Source organism: Narcine bancroftii, chromosome 10 (genome assembly GCF_036971445.1).
Source record: "Narcine bancroftii isolate sNarBan1 chromosome 10, sNarBan1.hap1, whole genome shotgun sequence".
NCBI lineage: Eukaryota > Metazoa > Chordata > Chondrichthyes > Torpediniformes > Narcinidae > Narcine > Narcine bancroftii.
Window position 1 is genome coordinate 68089275 of NC_091478.1, and position 25325 is coordinate 68114599.

Here is a 25325-nt window from a genome sequence, read left to right on the forward strand (position 1 = left end):
ACAGACAATACTTGTAAATTTATTAACTTAATTTATGCAGTAGAAGGGAATAAAGCACCAACAGTAGCAGTTGCTTTAGACGCAGAGAAGGCCTTTGACAGAGTAGAATGGAATTATTTGTTCAAAGTATTGCAAAAATTCAGTTTACCGGAGAAGTATTTTTTTTCTTTGGCTTGGCTTCGCGGACGAAGATTTATGGAGGGGGTAAAAAAAAAGTCCACGTCAGCTGCAGGCTCGTTTGTGGCTGACCAGTCCGATGCGGGACAGGCAGACACGATTGCAGCGGTTGCAAGGGAAAATTGGTTGGTTGGGGTTGGGTGTTGGGTTTTTCCTCCTTTGCCTTTTGTCAGTGAGGTGGGCTCTGCGGTCTTCTTCAAAGGAGGCTGCTGCCCGCCAAACTGTGAGGCGCCAAGATGCACGGTTTGAGGCGTTATCAGCCCACTGGCGGTGGTCAATGTGGCAGGCACCAAGAGATTTCTTTAGGCAGTCCTTGTACCTTTTCTTTGGTGCACCTCTGTCACGGTGGCCAGTGGAGAGCTCGCCATATAACACGATCTTGGGAAGGCGATGGTCCTCCATTCTGGAGACGTGACCCATCCAGCGCAGCTGGATCTTCAGCAGCGTGGACTCGATGCTGTCGACCTCTGCCATCTCGAGTACCTCGACGTTAGGGGTGTGAGCGCTCCAATGGATGTTGAGGATGGAGCGGAGACAATTAATATACTTCTCCGGTTGTCTCCGCTCCACCGGAGAAGTATATTAATTGGATTAAAGCATTATATAAGGGACCATTAGCGAAAGTGACAGTAAATGGACATGTATCAAAGCAATTTAACTTAAGCAGGTCAACACGACAGGGATGCCCACTATCACCTTTATTGTTTGCGTTAGCTATAGAACCACTAGCAGAATTGATAAGAACAGAAAAAAATATAAAAGGGATAAAAATAAAAGACAAGGAATATAAAATCAGTTTATTTGCGGATGATGTTATAGTATACTTAACAGAACCAGAACTATCAATAAAAGAATTATATAAGAAATTGAAGGAATATGGAAAAGTGTCGGGTTACAAGATCAACGTAAATAAAAGTGAAGTAATGCCTATGAACGATGCGGATTTCTCAAAATTTAAGAAAGAATCACCATTTAGATGGCAAATGCAAGCAATAAGATACCTAGGTGTACAAATAAACAAAAATCTCGGCCAACTATATAAACTCAATTATTATCCACTAATGAAAAAATTACAGGATGATTTATAGCATTGGAAAGATTTACCATTAACACTAATAGGAAGGATAAACTGTATTAAAATGAACATTTTTCTAAGGATATTATACCTATTTCAGGCATTGCCAATACACCTGACAGAGAAATTCTTCAAGGAGTTAAAGAAAATAATAAGTAAATTTTTATGGAAAGGGGGAAACCGAGGATAGCACTAGATAAATTAACAGAATGGTATAAACACGGAGGCCTACAACTGCCAAACTTTAAAAATTATTATAGAGCCACACAATTAAGATACCTATCAGATTTTTATCAAACAAGGGAAAAGCCAGATTGGACTAGATTAGAATTAGATAAAATAGGGGAAAAGACACCTGAACAAATATTATATAAATGGGATGAAAAATTGGTACAACATAGAAGTTCTCCAGTATTACATCATCTAAATATTTGGAAGAAGATTCATGTAGAAAGAAATAAAACAAATTATCAATTACCAAAACTAATATTGACGCAAAACAAGTTACTCCCTTTTACAATAGATAACCTTTCCTTTAGAGAATGGGAGAAAAAAGGGATTAAAAGAATAGAAAATTGTTTTTCAGGAAATAGATTATTATCCTTTGAACAAATGAAAGATAAATACAATATAACTCAAGATACAGCACTGGCATATTACCAATTGAGATCCTACTTGAAGGATAAATTAGGAAGCAGTTTGAGTTTGCCAGAGGGAAGTAACTTTGAATATGTGATTACAGATACAATGATAATCAAAAGATTTATAACAAATGTGTATATTAAACTGCAAGAAAAGGAGAATGAGGAAACAAATGGTAAAACTAAACAAAAATGGGAACAGGATTTAAATATAAAGATAAAAAAGGAAACATGGGAGAAGTTATGCTCTGGAACGATGAGAAATACAATAAATACGAGGTTACGTATGATACAATATAATTGGATACACAGGCTATACATTACACCTCAAAAGTTAAATAAATGGGACCCAACAGTATCTGATAGATGTTTTCGATGTAAAAAAGAAATGGGAACAACAATTCATGCAATCTGGACATGTGAAAAAGTAGAAAAATTTTGGGAAGATCTCAATCAGATATTAAATAAAATAACAGAAAACAATATACCAAAGAATCCAGAGATCTTTCTCCTAAGTAACATAAAAAACAAAGAATTTGGAATTGATTTGGAGGATGCACAAAAAAGATTTGTTAAGATAGCTCTAGCCGTAGCAAAAAAATGTATTATGTCAACCTGGAAATTGGAAGATAATTTGAAAATACAACAATGTTATAGAGAAATGAATAAATGTATTCCATTAGAAAAAAATAACATATAGTTTAAGAAATAATATTGAAATATTCGAACAAATATGGGAGCCTTATATTAAACACAATAGCGAAAACCTACCGGGGACAATCACTACCTAAGTTAACGTAATGAAAAGGAAATGAAAAGAATGGACTCAGTGGAATTTCTTGTGTATTTTTATTGAATGACAACATTGTCTGACTGGTTTAATGTATCCTAGATTTTATACCTTAAATGGACGGGAGGGGGGAGGTGGGGAGGGTGGGAGGGGGGAGAAAATGACATTGTATATGTGTGAAAAGGAAAAAATGTGTATCATGGTTAATGTGATTTATGGTGTGAAAAATAAAAAATTATAAATAAAAAAAAAAGATTGTGGACTGGAGGTGAGGAAATCCATGATCCAATTGCACAGTGGGGTGTTAACTCCCAGGTTTTGGAGTTTGTTGATCAGTCTTGGGGGGGGGGGTGGGGGGCAAAATGATGGTGTTAAATGTCGAACTGTAGTCAATTAAAAGCATCCTGATGTATGCAACTTTACTGTCACGGTGTCCAGGGCTTTGTGTCGAGCCAGTGAGATGGCATCTGCTGTAGATCTGTTGCTATGATAGGTGAATTGAAACAGACCCATGTCACCACTCAGACTGGAACTGTTATGCTTCAATACCAGCCTTTCAAAACACTTCATCACTGTTGATGCAAGTCCGACTGGTTGATAGCCATTGTGAACATGTCTGCAATTACAGAAACTGGGGTAAAAAAAAAAAAAATTTTCTGAGGAGCAACTAAGGTCTATTCAAAAAAGGTGCACGTGTACAAGTTGGTATTTGTAAGAATACAGAGTGTCCATAAATTTCATTGTGTCAATTATTTGTACAGCTGCAGCTCGACTTGTCGCTGGCTGATAAGGGTGAGCATTAATTAATCAGCTTGTATTCATTAAATATTGGGAGCTGCTTTGGCTGTGGAATGGTGTTTAGCAGTAATTATACAAAGGGAAAGATCAGCCAGAATCCTCTCGTATTTCATTGCTACGACATTCAATAAAGTATATTAAAAAAGGACAGGAAAAGTTTTCATTTAAAACAAATCCACTAAACCATTGATAAAAGCAGCATTATAGAATACTAGAAATCAAACTTATTTTTTTTCTGCTGGAATAATAATTCTACTGGAAATTAATATTCATCAAACATTCTTCGTTTAGAGTTCTACAAACTGAAGCAAAAAAATCCTATAATAATTACTAAAAGCCAAAAACCACCATTTGCAGCAAAAGTTATCAAAGTGTAATGAAATATGAAGGGTTTCAGATAATTTTTTGACATTATCACAACTGTAAGTAAAACCAGAGTCCTTTAACAACACGTCATCCTGGGAGCCCACGGAGGTTGTAATTGGATCTTGGATTTCCTCACCTCCACGTGCCAATCAGTGAGAATTGGCAAGAATATCTCCACAATCTCAGATCACCACCAGAGGGCTGCGGACTGAGCCCCCTACTCGCTTTCACCTATGACAGCGTGGCTCAGTACAAATTTGCTGTCAATACCACAGTAGTGGACTGTACTAAAAAAAAAAAGGGGCAACAAGTCAACATAGAGGAAGGAGTTTGAAAACTTGGCTGAATGGTGCACCAACAAGAGCCTCACACTAAAGGTCACCAAAGCCAAGGAGGAAATTGTGTTCTTTAGGAAGGGTAAACTAGAGGTGTATGATTCAGTGATCTTTGGGGGAAATCAGAGGAGGAGAGGGTGAGCAAATTTAAGTTCTTGGGAGTCACCATCTTAGAGGATCTTTCTTGGATCCAAAACACTAATAGTGTCATGAAGAAAGCACGTCAGTGCTTCTACTTCCACAGGAGTTTGTGGAGGTTTCAACAGACGTGTGGTGGAAAGTGAGCTGACTGACTGCATCGTGGCCTGATATGGGGGCATCAATACTGGAGTGGAAAGCCCCTGCAAAAGGTAGTGGACACAACCTAGCACATCTCATTCAAAACTCTCCCCACCATTGAGAAAATCTATGAGGAAGCTGCTGTCAGAAAGCAGCAGCAATGATCAAAGATCCACATCACCCAGCACACACTCTATTCTCATAGTGTCCATCAGGAAAGGGTATAGGTGCCGTGAGTCTCGTACCACCAGGTTCAGGTATGGTTGCTCCCCCTCCACCAGACTCAACAAACTCAGAAGGTACAAATAATGTGATCACAGATTGATTGTCTAGATATTGAAATGATAATCTAAAGGAAAAACTTTCATTATTGGGATACCTTGCAGTAACGTGATATATATTGTGTATTGTTATCTCTGAAGTGATGGTTAAGTTAGAAATTGGTTTAGGTTATAAAGGAATTTTAGCTCAAGAGACAAAATTCTTTTGTAGGAAGTGTGTGTAATAAAATTTAGGTTTAAAAGGGGGAATAAGATTAGATAGTTTAGTTCTCTTTTCAGAAGCAAACATCACATTTTAAAAACAGAGACAGTAACAGAAACAAAAAGAAAGGGAGAGAGAGGGAGATAAAAGCGGCTGCAGTCAGTGAAAGGCTGGCAAAGTGAAGAACCTACTAAAGATCCCATTTCAAGCCGAGTTTTGAGTTCAGCCTATTCGAAATCTGGTTGTCTTTCTCCTAAAATGGGAAAATTTCAGGTGACCAAAATCCCCCAATGTAAAGGTGCATATTATGCCCAGATGCGGCTGTCGGGAGGCCACCTGAAAGCGCAGGAGGCGCCTGCGAGGCAAACTTTGTAACCCTCCTCCGGGAGGGATAATCGCCAGAGCACTCAGGTCCCCCTAGGCACTTTAATGCAGCCACCTAAAAGCAGCTGCTCTTTCTTTCTCTTCTCTTTGGCTTGGCTTCGCGGACGAAGATTTATGGAGGGGGTAAATGTCCACGTCAGCTGCAGGCTCGTTTGTGGCTGACAAGTCCGATGCGGGACAGGCAGACACGGTTGCAGCGGTTGCAGGGGAAAATTGGTTGGTTGGGGTTGGGTGTTGGGTTTTTCCTCCTTTGTCTTTTGTCAGTGAGGTGGGCTCTGCGGTCTTCTTCAAAGGAGGTTGCTGCCCGCCGAACTGTGAGGCGCCAAGATGCACGGTTTGAAGCGATATCAGCCCACTGGCGGTGGTCAATGTGGCAGGCACCAAGAGATTTCTTTAGGCAGTCCTTGTACCTCTTCTTTGGTGCACCTCTGTCACGGTGGCCAGTGGAGGGCTCGCCATATAACACGATCTTGGGAAGGTGATGGTCCTCCATTCTGGAGACGTGACCTACCCAGCACAGTTGGATCTTCAACAGCGTGGATTTGATGCTGTCGGCCTCTGCCATCTCGAGTACTTCGATGTTAGGGAGGGATAATCGCCGGAGCACTCAGGCCCCCCCAGGCACTTTAATGCAGCCACCTAAAAGCAGCTGCTAAGGGGCTGACAATCAGCTGGCAAGTGCCTGACAGCCCCCCCCTCCCCACTGCCTCTGCCCCCCGGTGCCAGCCGCCCCATTGCTGACAGCCCAAAGGGACAGGAGCCGGAGTGTGATCCGAGGCGCCTCCCATCCAGCTGTCCCTTTCAGTGCTGCCACCTGAACGACCATTCCATAGGTCTGAATCCACTCCTGCAGGCGCATTCTTGGCGGAGAATTCACCTTAAAGCGGCTTTTGCGGTAACCTGGAAGAAGGCACATTTCTTCGAAAAGACACTTCGGTGGATGATTAAAGGAAATCAGTTTGCGTGTCCAACAAACATCTCTCTGAGCCCACCAAAAACCTTCCTGACTGGCAACAACTTCAGTTAAGGCACCTGGGCTTGTTGAATGTAATGACTGTTTAACTCTGTGCACAATACGGAAAACTGCCTGATACCAGTAAACTTGGAGAAGTGAACAGTAAATGACTGGACAGTGGAAAAGAACCATCTTGAACACACACAGAATTAGGATGGGGTTAAGTAACTTCATAGTGATAAATTAAATATTGATCTTATCATTCTGTATTAAGAAAATAAAACCAGTTTGATTTAAGTAGCCATAGTTTTGGTAAATTTCTGTTGTTAACCATAACCATATATCGCTGGTTTTTGAGTCCTTGGGGCTCATAACAAAGGTCTCTTACTTCGCATATTATTTATTACTGAATATCGATTTTTTTTCCTGTATTTACACACAGTTTCACATTTCTTTCTTTGTTTTCAATTCTCTCTTTTGTATACATAGTTTTTATTGATATAGTTTACATTACCAATAAGCAGAAATTCTGCCTGGCCCACCAAAAAAAAAAAGAATCTCAGGTTATATGTATGTATGTACTTTGACAATAAATCTAAAGCTGTTAATGTATAAAAATACCACAGGATATTCATATTAAAGAAAACCACCAATACAGAAATGGTTAAATATTGTAAATGTACAGGAGGTTACGTCTCCAGAATGGAGGAGCATCGCCTTCCCAAGATCGTGTTATATGGCGAGCTCTCCACTGGCCACCGTGACAGAGGTGCACCAAAGAAAAGGTACAAGGACTGCCTAAAGAAATCTCTTGGTGCCTGCCACATTGACCACCGCCAAGTGGGCTGATATCGCCTCAAACCGTGCATCTTGGCGCCTCACAGTTCGGCGGGCAGCAACCTCTTTGAAAAGACCGCAGAGCCCACCTCACGGACAAAAGACAAAGGAGGAAAAACCCAACACCCAACCAATTTTCCCTTGCAACCGCTGCAACCTTGTTTGCCTGTCCCACATCGGACTTGTCAGCCATAAATGAGCCTGGTGGACATTACCCCTCCATAAATCTTCGTCCGCGAAGCCAAGCCAAAGAAGAAGAAAGAAGACAGGAGGTTTGAGAGCATATCTATAAGATGTAGATTTACTCAAGTTAATTCAGATACTGTCACTGTAATGGAGAGAGATTATATTTGTGATACATATATAAAATCCGCATACTGTAAATATGCATTAATGGATTTTTTTTGTTTCATGAGATCGTGCTCTCTCAAAGGAGATAATTTGCTGACCCAAGGTAAGATGCTAGAAAGCTGGAATTATAGTAGAAATGAAATGTGGGAGGGTTCATAACCCAGTTTAATTCCATCTCCCCAGGTCTTCACGTGAGTACACACAATCATTGACCTCAAATCTCAGCCAAACTATTTTCAGGGTTTACTGCTGGCATGCATGTTGTGGAGATGGAACAGAAAACTAATCCAGTAATTTGTCATTCAAATGCCATGTACAAATTTGCCTATGACACCACAGTCCTTTGCATAATCACAGACTGCAATGAGGAAGCGAACTGAAGGGAGTTACAGTGCCTTCCATAATGTTTGGAATGAAGATACTTCTTCTCCCACCCACCCTTATTTGCCCCTGTGCTCCATGGATTTAAATTTGTAATCAAACAATTCACATGTAATTAAAGTGCACATGCTAGATTTTATTCAAGGCTTTTTTTTTTAAAATACATCTTGGCTTGACCATGTAGAAATTAGAGCACTGTTTATGCAGAGACCCACATTTCATTTCAAGGCATAGTATTTGGGACATAGCAATGGTTTGTATATTAAGTAGTCATGTTTAGTACTTTGCATATCCCTTACATGAAATGACTGACTGAAATCTGTGATTCATAGACAACACCAGGTGCCGAGCATCTTCTCTGGTGATACTCTGCTAGATGTCTACTGCAGCTACAGTATCTTCAGCTCCAGTTTGTTTCAGGGAGCTTGTTCCCTTAGGTTTTCTCTTCAGCATATGGAAGGCATGCTCAAATGGATTTAGATCAGATGACTGACTTGGCTATTCAAAAATCTTCCATCTTTTAGCTTTGAAAAATTCCTTTGTTGTTCCTTTATTGTCTTGCTATAGGATGAATTAATTTTGTGACTCCAGTTACATCATCAATGAAATCCATGGGTACGTGCAGCAGCCATACATGTTCAGGCCTCAACACCCCCACCACCATGTTTCAATGATGAGGTGGCATGCTTTGGATCTTAGGCAATTCCTTTACACCTCCACACTTTGCTCTTGCCATCACTCTGATGCAGGTTAATCTTGGTCTCATCCGTCCAGGAGACCTTTTTCCAGAATTCTGCAGGCTCTTTTAAATACTTCTTGGCAAACTGTAATCTGGCCTTCCTGTTTCTGTGGCTAACTAGTGGTTTGCATCTTGCAGTGTAGCCTCTGTATTTCTGTTCACTGTCTTCTGCAGACAGTCTTCATTGACACATCCATGCCCATCTTCTGAAGAGTGTTTCTGATTTGTCAGACATGTATTTGGGGATTTTTCTTCATTATGATGAGAATTCTTTTGTTATCATGTTACGGGTTATATTATTATGGCTATGAATAAATACATCTTTAAAAGCGAGATTGTGGGGGTTTTAGTGTAGGTCACTTCACACTTCACAAAAGACATCTCATTTAAAATGCAAGATCTTTGCTGAAGCTAGACTTTGAGGCTCCAAGTAATTTTGCAGAGACAATGGAACTGTTTTGGAAAGAACTTCAAAAAGAGGTGCAAATTGGAATAGTGTCCAAGCTCAGGTACTTAAGATCATAGGATCTTTCAAAGATTGGGTTTGCAGCCTTGGTTTTTTTTTAAAAACAAGCAGATAGAGAAAACAACAAACCAGATTCTTTGAGTGAGAGTGAGGTCAGTTCTACAGTAGCAGTTGAGACTGCAAAATGGCAACCTGGCGGGCTTGATGAAAGACTCCATTTTGAAGATGGGTTGTGAGTTTTGAGTTCAGCCTGTTCAAACCCCTTGTAGTCCTTACAAGAGGAAATGGCAGGCTAGAGTGTTTCTCCTGAAATAAGGGAAACAAGAGGAACTCTGTGGTGACCTGGAAGATGAGGGTATAACTTGGAAAACCCATGATGGGGCAAGTTTCTTCAGCAAGACAATGAAGTGACTGATCGGAGGAAATCAGTTTGTGTGCGTCCAATGAGCAACAAATTTCTCTCTGAAACCAACAAAAACCTTCCTGAACAGTAATCATTTACCTTTAAACACCAGAGCCTGGTGAAGATTCATAAATGTTAAATTCAGTGCCCAGTATAAGAATTGCCTGATACCAGTGAACTTGGAAAAGTGAACGATTGGACTGTGAAACAAAGAACTTTCCTGAACATATACATATTACATACATGTGTGCGTAGAATTAGAAGTGAGGGGAGTTTGATCTTATTATGTTTAAAGAAAATTAAAAGTAATTTTTGTTTAAGAAAACCATTGTCTTGGTGAATTTCTGTTGCTTCTGGATTTTGGAGTCCTCTGGGCTCATTACAAAGAGTAGTGGAGGTCTTCCTTGGCCTACTATTCCCTTTGCAAATACTGAGGTCATCAGTACACACTTTCTTCTTAATGATGTTCCAACATTAGATTTTGGTAATCCCCAGGTTTGGGTGATGTCCCTTACTGTTTTACTCTTTTTTTTCAGCCTCATAATGGATTCTTTGACTTTCATTGGCACAACTCTGGTCCTCGTGGTGAAAAATGGCAACTGCAGATTCTGAAGGTGACCTAAATCATAGAAGCAACCCTAGCTCTCTTATACCAATTAAATATACCCAAGTAATCACAAACATCTGTGTAGCAAAATGTCCCAAACATTATTGTGCCATGGAAAGGGGAAACTATATATAAAAAGTGCTGTAATTTCTATGTGGTCAAACCAAAATCTATATAAATAACCTTGAATAAAATCTGGAATGAACCTTGAATAAAATTCAATCATTTTGGGGGCTTCAAGCAGGCCAACCTGAACAATTCCCTAAAGAACTACCACCAACACATTGCATGCAAGATCAGAGGAGCCAACACACTCAACCACTGCTACATCATCATGAAGAACCCTTACTGAGCAATACCATGACTGCACTTTGGCAAGTCTGATCGCCTGGCTGTACTTCTGCTTCTGGTGTACAAACAGAGACTGAGGACCACAGCACCAGTAGTGAAGTTGGTGAACATATGGTCAAAGGAGGTGGAGGAGTGTCTGCAGGACTGCTTTGAATTGGTGAACTGGAAATAGTCAAGAACACATCCATAGCCTTGAATGAATGTGCAACATGTGTCACAGCTTCTTCAAGAACTGTGTGGATGAATGTGTGCCCACGTGAACATAGTTCACCATGTTCACCAACCAGAAGCCTTGGATGAATCAGAGGATTCGCAACCTGCTGAGGGCAAGATCAAGGGTGCTTAAGGCCAGGGAACCAGATCTCTACAAGTCCAGGTACAACCTGCAGAAAGCTATCTCTGAAACAAAATGACTATTTTGGAGGAATCTAGAGACAGCTATGGCAGGGTATGTGTGGTGATACAAATATGCCACTGCCTATCCCCCACTGGTGACTCACTCCCTGGTAACTCCTTCCCTTGTGACCCTGGAATAAAAGTCGACTTCCCTCCCCCTGTCCTCAGTCCAGCACTTGGAATCAGACCAGCTAAAGTATAATAAAGCCTATCACTTCTCACTCTATGGCTTTGAAGTTATTGATAGAGCCTATCAGTATGCAATCACTGCAGCCTACAAAGCGAGGGTGAACATCACAAATGGCTGTGATGCTTCATTACCTGATGAGCTGAACACCTTCTATGCTCATTTTGAGAAAGAGAACCTAACAGTGCCTACAAGAATCTCTGAAAAGACTGAACACACTTTGATATCTGTCTCGGAGGATGACATCAAACATCATTCAAGGGGGTGAACGCTTGCAAGGCGTCAGGCCCTGATGGTGTACCTGGCAGGGTATTGAAGATCTGTGCCAACCGACTAGCCAAAGTGTTCACAAACATTTTAAACCTCTCATGGTTGGAGTCAGAGGTTCCCGCCAGCTTCAAAAGGGCATCAATCATCTCAACAATGAGCAGTGGGAGCTGCCTCAATGATTATTGCCCAGTAGCACTAACATCTACTTTGATTAAATGCTTTGAGAGGTTGGTCATGGCCAGAATTAAGCAAAGATCTGGACCCACTGCAATTCGCCTATCGTCACAATTACTCCACAGCAGATGCAATATCTCTGGATCTTCACTCAGTTCTGGATCAACTTGAAAACAGCAACTCATATCCCCTCAATGCTGGTCAAAAAGCTCCAAACTCTCTAACTAAATCCAGTCAGTACGAATTGTTTAAAAAAAAAGGCTGTAATTTCTACATGGTCAAACCAAAGTGTATACAAATAACCTTGATCATTTTGGGGACTTCAGTCAGGCCAACCTGAACAAGGCCCTAAAGAACTACCATCAACAGGTCACATGTGAGACCAGAGGAACCAACACACCAGTTAGTACAAAAGTCTCCTCCTTACCATTAACACACTTCAAGGATGCGCATTTAGCCCACTGCTCTACTCACTACATACTCCTGATTGTGTGGCCAGGCACAATCCAATATCATCTACAAATTTCCTGATGATACTACAGTTCTCAGCAGAATCCCAAATGGAAACAAGGAAGCATACAGGAGAGAGGTGGATCAGCTCATTGAGTGGTGTCACACCAACAACCTTGCACTCAATGTTAACAAAACCAAGGAGATGATTGTGGACCAGGAGGAAGTCAGGAGAGTGCAATCCAATCTTCAGAGGAAGGATGAAAAAAGATCTAGAATGTGTGGATTTGGATAAATTATACTCAGGCAAAGATGTGCAAGGTTAGTAAAGGACCTTCAAAAGTGAAATTTTGAGAGTACAGAGCTTGCATGTTCCTGTCAAGATCAATGGCAAGGTTAGAAGGCAAAGGATACCTTGGTTTTTGAGAGATATTGGGCATCTGGTTTGGAAGAAAAGTGTGTAACAGGCATAGGCAACATGGAGCAAATGAGGTACTTGAGGAGTACAAGAAATGCAAGAATAACCTCAAGAAAGGAAAGCTAAAAGAAGACATGAAGTGGCTTTGGCAGACAATGTCAAGAAAATCCCAAAGGTTTCTACAGGTATATTAAGAGCAAAAGGATAGTAAAGGACAAAATTGGTCCTCTTGAAGATCAGAGTGGTCAGTTTTGTATGGAGCCAAAGGAAATGGAAGAGATCTTAAATGGTTTATTTTCCCCCATCAGAATTCATTCATGAAAAGGGCACAGATTCAGGGAATTAAGGAAAATAAGTAGTGAGGTCATGGAACCTATACAGATTAAAGAGGAGGAAGTGCTTTCTGTCTTAAAGCAAATAAGAGCGGATAAATCCCCAGGGCCTGACAAGATATTCACTTGGGCCTTGAGGGAGGTGAGCGTAGAAATTTCAGGGACTCTGGCAGAAGTATTTAAAATGTCCTCAGCCATGACCCACAGATGTGGTGCCAGAGGATTGGAGGGAAGCTCATCTTGTTCCATTGTTTAAAAATGGTTCCATGGTACCTCAGTAGGAGGTAAATTATTGGAAGATGTTCTCAGAGATCAGATATGAAATTATTTGGATAGCCATGGACTGATTAAGGATAGTCAACATGGCTTTGTGAGTGGTACGTCATGTTTAACCAATCTTTTTGAGGAAGTTATCAGGAAATATAATGAAGAAAAGGCTGTGGACATTGTCTATGTGGACTGTAATAAGGCCTTTGACAAGGTCCCACATGGGAGGCAAATCAGGAAGGTTCAGGTGCTAGGTATTCATGGTGAATAAGTGAACTGGATTTGACAATGGCTGGATGGGAGAAGCCAGAGAGTGGTGGTGGATGATTGCTTCTCAGACTGGAGGCCTGTGACCAGTGATGTGCCTCAGGGTTCAGTGCTGGGACCATTGTTGTTTGTCACCTATATCAATGGTCTGGATGATAATGTGGTAAATTGGATCAGAAAGTTTGGAGATGCCCCCAAAATTGGAGACATTGTGGACAGCGAAGAAGGTTTTCAAAGATTGCAGATGGAATTTAATGTACATAAGGGTGAGGTGTTTCATTTTGGAAGGACAAAGCAAGAAAGGACATATGCGGTAAATGGTAGGGCACTAAGGAGTGCGGAAGAACAGAGGGATCTGGGATTACAGATACACAATTCCCCAAAAGTGGTGGCACAGGTAGATAGGGTTGTAAAGAGACCTTTTAACATATTGGCCATAAATTAAAGCATTAAGTTTAGGATATTATGCAAAGGTTGTAAAAGACATTGGTGAGGCCAAATTTGTAATATTGTGTGCAGCTTTGGTCACCTAACTACAGGAAAGATATCAGTAATATTGAAAGAGTGCAAAGAAGATTTACTAGGATGTTGCCTGGACTTTGGTAACTGAGTTACAGGGAAAGGCTAAACAGGTTGGGACTTTATTCCCTGGACCATAGAAGAATGAAGAGAGATTTGATAGAGGTACTGTATTTAAAATTATGAGGGGGATAGACAGAGTAAATGTAGATAGGCTTTTTTCACTGAGGGTAGGTGAGATACAAACCAGAGGACATGGGTTAAGAGTGAAAGAGGAAAAGTTTGGAGCGAACTAGAGGGGAAAGCTCTTCACACAGAGTGGTGGGGGTGTGGAATGAGCTGCCATCTGAAGTGGTAAATGCAGGCTCAATTTTAACTTTTGAGAGGAATTGGGACAAACGTGGATCAGAGAGGTATGTGGGCTATGGACTGGGTGCAGATCAGTGGGACTAGGCAAAAAATTAAATGGTTTGGCACAGACTAGAATGGCCAAAGAGACCCATTTCAGTGTTGTAATGTTTGACAGAGGGTTCAGTGTGGAGAGGGTCAGCAACTTCAAATTCCTGGCTGTCAACATCTCTGAGAATCAGCCCTGGAGCCTCTACGTTGATGCAATCACAAAGGCGGCTCCCTGGCAGCTATACTTTGTGAGGTGTCTGAGGAAATTTGGTATGTCACCAAAGACTCGCAAAAACTTCTACAGGTGTACAGTGGAGAGCATTCTGGCTGATTGCATCACTGTCTGGTACAGAGATGCCAATGCACAGGACAGGAAAAGACTACAGAGAGTTGCAAGCTTGGCCAAGCACCACCTTGGCATCAGTTTTCAGTTCACTAAGGACATCTACAAGAGGCGGTGCCTCAAGAAAGCAGTCTCTGTCCTTAAGAACTCAGGTCATGCCCTCTTCTCACTGCTACCGTCAGGCAGGAGGTTCAGGAGTGTGAACATGGTACAAAAAATGGCTTCTTCCCCTCTGCCACCATATTCCTGAATAAACAATGAACCACAGACTCTACCTCACTTACTCTTCTTTTCCACTAATTTATACACTTTTAAATGTAATTGATAGCAATTAGTAATGCTGTTACAATACTAGTTTCATGAAATGTCTTCATGATGATAGAATCTGATCACTGGGATCTATGCGGTGCCTCCCTCTCAGTATGGCAGTGAACCTATGGAGCAGAAATCTACTGCTGTCTCTGAGCAATACAGTATTTTAGAACCATATGCCTTTACCAGCAAAGTATTTGTTAACTTTACAGTGTTCTTTATTTCTGAATATTCATTGTAACTAAAGGCTTAAATAAGTACTTGGTAATAACATTAGGATACTTTATATGGTTGTACTTATAGCATGGATGAAATTCCAGCATTAACTAGAGTGTACCAGATGAATGTGTGGGTGAGGTCAGGCTGAAGTTATTATTTTCTGCAGCATTTATTTAGACAAGCAGATGTTTTGAAGTTTAAATGTTCCCTTTATCTTTCACAGAGCTTGCATTATGTGATACAATTTCAAAAAAAACAATGCTGGAGAAACTAAGCAGGTTAAGCAGTGTACTTTATAAGGTAAAGATAAAGATACATAACCAATGTTTCAGGCTCAAGCCCGAATGCTCTTGGGTTCTTTATCTATAGAATGTGGTATTGATTTTCATTACATCACAATGAATCAGGTTGCCCAGCATTCTCTTCTCAAGCTTTCAGAACCAGAATTTAGGGTCATGAAATTTATTGTTTTGCAGGAACAAAATTGCCATAAGTTACATTTACATAAATAAATAAGTGGCTGCAAAAAGAAGTGAAAAGTGAGGTAGGATCTGGTTCATTGACCATTCAGAAATCTGATGGCAGAGGGGGAAAAGGTGTTCTTCTTCAGGCTCCTGTACCTCCTTCTCAATGGTAGCAGTGAAAAGAGGGCATGGGCTGGGTGGTGAGCATCCTTGAGGATAGGGGTATCTTTCTTGAGACACTGCCTCTTGTGGATATCCTTGTTGAGTGAAGACTGACAGCCACGATGACACTGGCCAAGTTCACAATTTACTGTAGTATTTTTCCTGTCCTGTGCATTGGCAGCTCCATATCAGACTATGATGCAACCAGATGGAATGCTCTCCACCGTGCACCTGAAGAAATTTGCAAGAGTCTTTGGTGACGTACCAAATCTCCTCAAACTCCTCATGAAATATAGCTACTGGCAAGCCGCCTTCGTGATTGAATCTGCATGGAGCCCCCCAGGGTAGATCCTCAGAAATGTTGACAGCCAGGAACTTGAAGTTCTTAACCTTTTCTCCTCAATGAGGACTGTGCTCTCCTGAACTCCACAATCAGTTCTTTAGCTGTTGACCTTGGGATAATTTCATTGTATATTGTTTACTCCAGTATGGGGATCAAGAAAGTGAGTGTCAGGAGATTATTTGTTCCAACTGGGAGTTAAGGACTTGCTTAAACCCAGACCTTTCCCATTTCCCCTTTAGTTAGAACTATTATTGGAAACACTATTCATGCTGTAGTTCCCTTGTCCCTACTGTAGAGGTAGTGGGTTAAAATTCAACAATTAACTTAGTGAATACACGTAGTCAGAGATAGAAAGGATTTCAGAACTGATCTGTCCCGAGGTATCTTAACGTTGCTAAAATGAACACAATTAGTCTTCGGATGGTCCTGCGTTAAGGGGATGGAAAATAAATCAATAAAGGTGCGCTAGGTCTTTGAAATACACCTGCCTGGGAGCGAGATAAAGAAAGAATTTGGTTCAGCTGTTGCAGACTATCTGGACCATTCGTTTATTCTATTCTTACTCAAAGTTCACGTGAAATGGGCCAAAGAAGATTACGGGTGTCCTTGGAGCCCAGCTTCAAGGGAAAGAACGCGAATCAATAAAACATTCCCCTCCCAATGAATTTCTGATTCATCTGTTATATCAAATGAATGTCATCAATGTACTCATTTTTTTAAAAAGAAATTTAACCTGTATTTAATAAAGTGCAACCACTGAAGATGTAATGCAGTAATACCCAACAAGGAACGCATGCTTCTCAATAGGGGAAATCTTCAGAAATTAGGAATAAACTGAATGTAATGTAATGGCTGAGATATGTACAAAGCAATTCTCTCTACTTGAAAATATAATCATTCAAGATATAGATGTTGTAATTTTTAACATTAATACTGAGCACCACATTAGACAAGGAATGTACTAAGAAGAAGTTGTCGAGTAGTTATTTTGTGTCGAGGGTCTATAAAGATACAATGTTAACACAACCCTCCCCCATTCTGGTCGCACGTTCCTTTCCACTTCGAATATCCCCTAAATACATTTCCAATGAATCTGAAACAAAACACATTCACTTTCAGGAATGGTGTGCACGTTCAGCTCGACTTACAAAGGGTTAACTGATTTTCTTTATAGGTAAGATTTTACTTACCTTGAGCGACTGCCCCTCCTTGATTCTCCATCCAGACAGTTTGACCCGATTTCCCCTGCGTGCAAACTCCACACCATCAGAGGGGAAGAGAAAGGGGCAAATGCGTAAAAACAAACAGCTGTAGCAGCATAAATTAACACCACCCTGCTTTCAAAGCCAGCCCCTCATTTCAAAAACCTGAGCATTGCACCAACACCCGGGGGTAATCCCAATGCAAGCATATCAGGTTGCAAACTGGGAGATTCAGTACAAAATAAGCATTGCATTGCAAATGAGGATACGAGACTGCAGACACGGTCTGGCAGCGAGCCCAGAATGGGGAATGGGTATGGGTGGGCGTTCCATTCAACGCGCTAGTTCATCCAATCAATCAGCACGGAATTCTGGCTCACAACCTCAAAAAGAACCGGAGTGATTTTAGTTGTCATCGAAATCGAGAAAGAAAAAAAATGTTTATCTACCAGTCTTTCAATAGCCAGCGTAAATAACCTCAATGATTGATGTGGAGCAGGGTATCGTTGCATGGGCCATGGGGAGTTTTGTTAAAACCTCGTCTCATCGGGTTTTGACAAAAAAAAAGTCTGCGAGGAGTGCGAACCGCTAATAAAACACTTTTCCCACGAAATAGTCTCAAGGTCAGTACCGTGAACGTTAATGGTGGTGGGGGGAGAGGGGTTGAGCTTGTTGGCGAGGGAGGGAGAGAATAGAGAATGTAAAACTCTTGAGGATCTGTGACGACTGCACGGTTTATCAAGAGCTTAGCCGGCTTTATACATGGTCCAGTATCGGAACATATTCAGACAAAAGCCCGATTGTAAGCAAAGGCTGCGTTCAAGGGATAAACGCCCCAAAAGAATGAGATCAGCAATTTATTAAAAACCTAATGGCTGGGGCCCCCTCAATCCAGGAACAAGGTCAGAATGAGAAATGCCTGGAGTATCCTTTGCGAGTATTTTGATTTTTATTTAGCATCTTCAGATGGCATCTACTCCCCATAGTAGAATAGATGAATCCAAACTTGGCCACGAGAATGAGGTTTTAGGAGCTACTAAAGGGGGAAAGAACAGATTAAGAGATTTAGGGACAGAATTCCAAAACTTAGGGTTTTGGCAGCTGAAGGCACAGCTGCTAACGGTGGAGAGTTTAGAATTAGATATTGAGGGGATTTAATGACAAGGTAGGAATGTTTAAAAAAAATAGGACATTGTTTAACAATAAATTAATTTAGGCCAGAAAACATAAGAGTGATAAGCGAAGGGGACTGTAAATAAGCATGGAGTAACCTCTGTACCAGGTTACAGAGTGCTGAAGGGGATCTAGGAAGGCAAGCTCTTGTCTTGTGAGACTGGAGGTAACAAGACCTGATCTGCTCTGGCCCGGAATTCCTTTAATTTTTCCCGTACCATTTTTAGGCCAATCATTGCTAAAAATATAGCAATCCCACACATGGTTTAAAAAAAAAGTAAAGGTTCCATTATTGTCATGTAATACTGCATTTAGAATGTTACATACATGAAATTCTTTAACACTGTCTATCGGAAGGCAGAGAGTCTGCCACCCCTCAGAAATCTACAGCGTCTAGTCTACCTTGGCAGTCTCCCCTCTGAGTACTGACCAATCCTGAGCCTGCTTATTGTTCTGTTTGATGATGGATCAAATATTGATCAAGAACAGAGGATGCACATAAACAATTTCTTGACAGCCTTAAATAAATACTGGGGGGAAAAAAAATCCATTTGAGTGAAGATACTGAGAAAATCATCAATCTCTGGATTGAGTGTGAGCCAGGCCAGGAAGGAAGGCCTAGGTCACACTCAATCAGACCTTCGTGTCATCTGCAAACTTACTGACCCATCCTTCCACCTCTTCACCTAGGTCATTTATAAAAATCACAGAGCAATTGTCCCAGAACCGATCCCTGCGGAATTCCACTAGTCACTGACCTCCAGGCAGAGTATGTTTCATCTCTGTAGAAAGTCATTTCTGAATCTTGACTAAGATCCCATGCCTCATGACTTTCAGAATGAGTCTACCTTGTCAGATGCCTTACCAAAATCAATATACACCTCATCTACTGCCCTACCTTCATCAATTTCTTTTGTAACTTCCCCCAAAAATTCAATTAGGCTCATGGGGCATGACCTGCCCTTCATGAAGCCATGCTGACTATTCCTGACCAGAATATGCTTCTCCATGTGCTTGAAAATCCTGCCCCAAAGAATCCTCTCCAATAGTTAGCACACCACTGATGTAAGACTCACTGATTTCTCCCTATTACATTTTAAAAAATAAGGTAACTACATTTGCCCTTCTCCAATACTTCGGTACCTCCCCTGTAGCCAAGGAGGACGCAAAGATCATTGCCAACACCTTAGTAATCTCTTCCTTTGCTTACTGTATACCCGAGGTATATCTCATCTGCACCTGGGGACTTATCAATTCTAATGTTGTTAAAAAGACCATGCATGAGCTAATTTTTAATCTCAACCTGCTCCAGCACATAAACTTATTCTATACGGACTTCACATTGTCCAAGGTTCTTCTCTCTGGTGAACACTGAAGCAAAGTATTCACTTAGGACCCCCTCTACCTCCAGGCACACGTTGCCTCCTTTATCCTTAGGCAGTCCTACCTTCACTCTAGTCATCCTTGCATTCTTTACATGTTTGTAGGACACCTTTGGGTTTTCCTTAATCCAACTTGCCAAGGCCTTCTCATACCCCCTTCTAGCTCTCCTAAGTTCTTTGTTCAGCTCCTTCCTGGCTACCATATAATTCTCATGAGCCCTTACTTCCTGTCCGCCTTCCTGTCCTTTACTTCCAAAACCTTATACAAATATGTGCTTCTTTCTTTCTCTTAACTGGTTGGCTTACCTCTTTTGTCAACCACGGTTCCTTTATCCTATCATCTTTTCAGATTTATAGTCAGAGTACATACAGTACATAACATCACCTATAACCTAAGATTCTTTTTCCTGTGGGAAAATGGCAGTGCAAATAAAAACCCTGACTTAACGTACACATGTAAACAAATAAAAAATGTAAACAAACTGCCTGCGATACAGAGAAAAAAAATCAATTAAGTCCAAAAGTAGGAGTCTTTAAATAAATCTGATTGAATTTGACATTGAAGATTCTGATGGAGGAGGAGAAGCAGCTGTTCCTGAACCTGGTGGTGTCATTATTATGGCACCTACACCTCTTTCCTGATGGCAGCAGCAAGAACAGAGAGCATGCTGGGTGGTGTGGACCCTTAATGACTGCTGCTCTCTGACAGCATTGTTCCCTGTCGATTTTCTTGATGGTGGGAAGGGTTTTACACATGATGTCCACCACTTTATGCAGGGCTTGATGCTCAGGGGTATTGGTGTCCCCATACCAGACCATGATGCAGCCAGTCAGCATACTTTTCACCACACATCTGTAGGAATTTGCCAGGGTTTCTGATATCATTCCAAATGTCCACAAATTCCTGAGGAAGTAGAGGCTCTATCTCAATGGACAAACCAATCCAAAGCCCTGTGCAAATGGTCCATAAACATCCTCCACATCTGTGCTTCCTTTCCCCCCCCCCCCAAGAACATATACTCCCAATTTACTCTCCCCAGTTCCTGCCTAATCCCATCATAATTAGCCCTTTCCTAATTAACCATTTTCCCAACTATCCTTGCCCATAGATAAGCTAATAGGCAGGGAGTTGTGGTCTCTGTCACCAATATGCTTCTCCACTGAGATGTCTGTCACCTAACCAGATTCATTACCCAATACTAGATCGAGTATGGCTCTCCTCTAGTCAGCTGGTTCATGTACTGTGTCAGGGACCTTTCTTGGACACACTTGACAAATTCTGCTCCATCTATCCCTCGCAGTAAGGAGATCCCAGTCAATATTAGTAATGCTACCCCTTCCACCCCCCCCCCCCCCACCTTTTACCACCCTTTCTACCCCTCTTGAAACATCTAAACTCAGCACATCAAACAGTGTACTTCATATAGCAAAGATAAAGATAGATAATCAACATTTCGGGGTTGAGTTCTTCATCAAGGTATGGAAAAAATTTGGCAGGCATCTGAAAAAGGTAGGGGGGAGGGGTGGGGGAGGAGCATGGTGCCAATGGCAGGAGGTAATCAGTGGATGGGGGAGGGAGGGCACAGCAGCAAGCAGGGAGAAGAGGGATAGCTTAGTGAATAGAGAGGGAAGGGGATGGAGAGCTAAGGGAAAGAAGTCAAAGGGAAGGGAAGGGAGAGAGAATGGAGAGTAGGTTAGCAGACACCAGAGAAGTTGATGTTATTGCCATCCAGCTGGAAAGGGCCTAGATGGAAAATCAAATGTTGTTCCTCCAATTTATGGGTGGTTTTGGTCACACCATGAGGCCATGGACACACTTGTGAGTATGGGAGTAGGATGCTGAATTGAACTGGTTGGCAACTGGGAGATCCTGTCACTGATGTGGACAGAGTGAAGGTGCTCAGTGAAGCGATCTCACAGTCTGCACCCAGTCTCTCAATATATAGAAGGCCACAGAGGAAGCACGGATTCAGTAGATTGCTCCCGGGGATATCACAAGTGAAGTGTTGCTTCGTTTGAAAGGCCTGTTTGTGGTGAGGGAGGAGGTGTAGGCGCAAGTGTTGCTTTTCCTGCGGCAACAGGGGAAGACATCGGGGGGGGGGGGGGGATGTGTGGTGGTGGTGATTGTTGGGGAAGGATGAGGGCACAAGGGATTCATGGAGGAAGCAATCCTTACGGAAGGCAGAGGGGAGGATGTGGCTGGTAGTGGGATTATATTGTAGGTTTGTATATTATAGAGGGATAATGTGTTGGATGTGGAAGCTGGTGGGGTGGTAGGTAAAAACAAGGGGAATCCTGTGTTTGTTGCATCTTGGGCAGATGAGCAAGAAATTGAGGAGATCCGGGTGAGGGCTAAGTTAATGGTGGTGGTGGTGAGGAAACAACGTTTGTGGAAGGCGGCAGATATTTCAGACGATCTGGACATCTAGACAATCTACATGGAATGCTTCCATCAGAGAGCAGCACCAAAGATCAAAGATCCACACCACACCACCCAGCACATGCTCTGTTCTCACTGCTGCCATCAGGAAAGAGGTCGAGGTGTCATAAGACGTGTACCAACAGGTTCAGGAACATTTGCTAACCCTCACCTTCAGACTTCTAAACATAAGACACAATCAGAGACTCATTTAAGAGCTCTTACGTTGCACATTATTTATTATTGAAAATTTATTTTCTGGGTTGCAGTTTGTTTGAACTTCCTTCTTGCTTACATTTCTCTATTTTGTATACCTATCTTTTCTTGAGTTCTGCTTTTCTTTTGCACTGCCAATAAGTAAAAGTTCTGTCTGGCCTGGAAGAAGAAGTCTCAGGATTATATGTACTCTGACAGTAAACCTGAACTTTGAATTTTGAACTAGTCAAATGAGGATGACAGAGGTGAGGCAGCTCTCTAACACAATCCCTGCTTTTTCACTGTACATTCATTATTGAGTTAGCCCTTTTTAAATTAACAGCAAACAAATAGTTTAAATATCAAAGATGATTTTCTAAAATGTCTTTCACAGTGAATAATTTTAAAAGAAATAACATAGTTCTTAAAATCTAAGTTTCATGTAAAATGAATGGACCAATCTGGAAACTATAAGGTTAAAAAAACTGACTCTTAAAAACCTTTTAATTCTGGAGTTTTCTTGTGACAATTTCAACAGGATATCGACATTTCCTTCAAACCTTGTGTTGTATGATGTTGTGAACTCACAAATTAAAAAACAAATCTTTTTAAAGCATCAAGTCACGTCGACTGTAATATATTTTGCACCATGAGTTTGTATTTCAATTCCCAGATCTCCAGTCCAATGCATCATTTGCTGGTTGCTTGTTATCACACTGCTCTTCACCTTGAATATTTAAGGCAGCAGGATATATCCTTCAAATCTTTCCAAATATTAAGTGGTATTCTCACTACAGTTGTAGAGAAGATGAATCATTATAACACTTTGAGTAGCCTGAGCTGTCTGAAATATGATAGACTGCAATGCTTTGGGGACAAGGATGCTATTTGTGAAGAACTGTCCAATAGCACATTTTTCCAGCCTTTTTAATTAAGATTTAAATTCTTGCTAAAATTATTGATGTGATGGATCAATAATTTTTTCAAAAATTTTGCTTCCTAAAAAAAAAATCGGTGATTATATGGCAACTTCAAGTTGAACACAAAACTAATTTTAGATTTTCTGTATTATGTAGGAAGATGGAGAAACATTAAATTAACTTTTATTGAATTTATCATGTTTAATTGCACAATGATGCTGGCACATTGTGTTAGTTCAACTGACCTAAAAATGTTAGTTACCATTTTCATTTGCATTCAGTATCTGATGCCTCTCGTGTCAGTGTCCAACAATATATGTGGCCAGCACTGATGGATTCCAGTTGCAATGTCCCGGTGAAACCTTTGACCATGATTGTCACTGACTGCACCACGATTGGCCGGGAAGACATCCAGGTGCAAATGCAGGAAATGAATTTTCAATGAACACGCTGCATTTCATGGTTTTGTAGCTTGAAGCAGACTTAAAATAAGACAGGAAATCACCAAAGTAGGGTATAGCATTGATAGGAAATTTTAAGGTGAATTTTGTGATCAGCAGCCCAAAATCCATAAAATGCACCCAAAAGTGTTCAAGAAGCAAAATCTTAATTGTCTAGTGTTAGACCCATTGTAAAGACACCAAAGCATGCTTGATCATTTGACATTTGAAATTAAACATTCTCCTTGAAATTAAAGTAAGTCTGTGAGAGGGGGGAAAGAATAAGATCATTTATCTGAATAGGAAAGTGAAAAATATGGCAATTTATCTAAAGTTAGAAGAAAACTTTTTGTTTAGGTAATTTCATACATCCTGTGCCATGACATTGCAAGGTATCCATGTTCCACAAAGATGTGGCAGCAACTTTACCACTCTCATGATGACAGACTATAATTTTATGGTAATAATCAATTAAATTGGACACAAAAAAAATATTTTGAAATATAAAATGTACAAAAAGACACTATTGTTCTTCAGCCTTTTGTGTGTTGTTAAGTGTTATAGTACCATTAGGAAATATTTTCGTGATATTAATTTACAAACGATCAACTGCAAGAGCAAGAATTTATAGCTGGTTACCAACAGAATATGTACCATTATTTATTTATACTGGTTAATATTCATGATGAGAGAGTCCCTATTAATCTATGTGCTAAATCTCCAATGTAATTTTTTTAGAAGCAGCTGTACCAATTCTTGTCGATAATCCAATTAACATTAAGATTGATTAACTCAAATTATACATAGTATAATTAGTATAGAAAGCAAATGCAGCTGTTCCTTTAAGGTCAGGACCCATGTGATTTTCCAATCATTAATAACAATATGAGACCTGAATTTCCTGTGTTAACTTCAACAATCCCAATGTGTATGTTCCCTGCATTAAGTCTATGGCAGTTATAAAAAATTTAAAAAAAGTCTATGGCAGTTACATTGTTGTATAAAATCTACCCCATAATATGACATGAATGATCATGTTATAGTTGCAGTCATCAATCACTTGAAGTACCTGGAATTTTAATTGAATGGGAAAGTATGGTAATGGTAGCTTGTGTGATAATCTGGATATCTGCTGCAGTCCAAAACAAAGTGGCATAATTAGGATATGCAAATAAAAACAATTTAATTAACATGAAAATGTTTCTCCTCAGAAAAGTGAACTAAAGTAGAGCTGTCTACTGCAGATTAGGACCCTAAAGACACGGATGTTTCTTGACAATGCGAAGAGACACACCAATTTACTTCATTTGCTATAAATTAATGCAAATTGTACAGAAGTCCTCATCGTGCGGCTAAAACTATTAATTATTTGTGATATCAATGCAATAGCTTATCCATTATTACTGAACATACCCGCTAATGGATAAAAGATCCATATCACTTCAAACTGCAAGTCGTACTTGACACAGTGATAAGATTTTTTTTACTTTAAATCAAAATATTGTGAGCTCAAGCTCCTCCCCTTTGCAGACCTTACATGACTCATATAGGCTGAAACATTAATGAGTGTGTTCTGATTTTCAAACTGAACATCTATTTACCACCTATTGGACTGATGGGACTTTCAAAGATACATATACAAAAGTTTGAATAG

The 25325-nt window shown here is 40.6% G+C and overlaps 1 protein-coding gene across 1 annotated transcript in view; it reads right to left on the minus strand.

Moving 5' to 3' along the window:
- The window catches only part of dbndd1 (dysbindin domain containing 1), a 42828-nt gene extending 25430 nt beyond the window's left edge, over window positions 1-17398 (minus strand). The window contains exon 1 of the mRNA XM_069899512.1: window positions 17131-17398. Within this exon, the coding sequence (XP_069755613.1) occupies window positions 17131-17161 (31 nt within the window). The 5' untranslated portion in view covers window positions 17162-17398. The remainder of the gene's footprint in view (window positions 1-17130) is intronic.
- Window positions 17399-25325: the final 7927 nt, after the last annotated feature.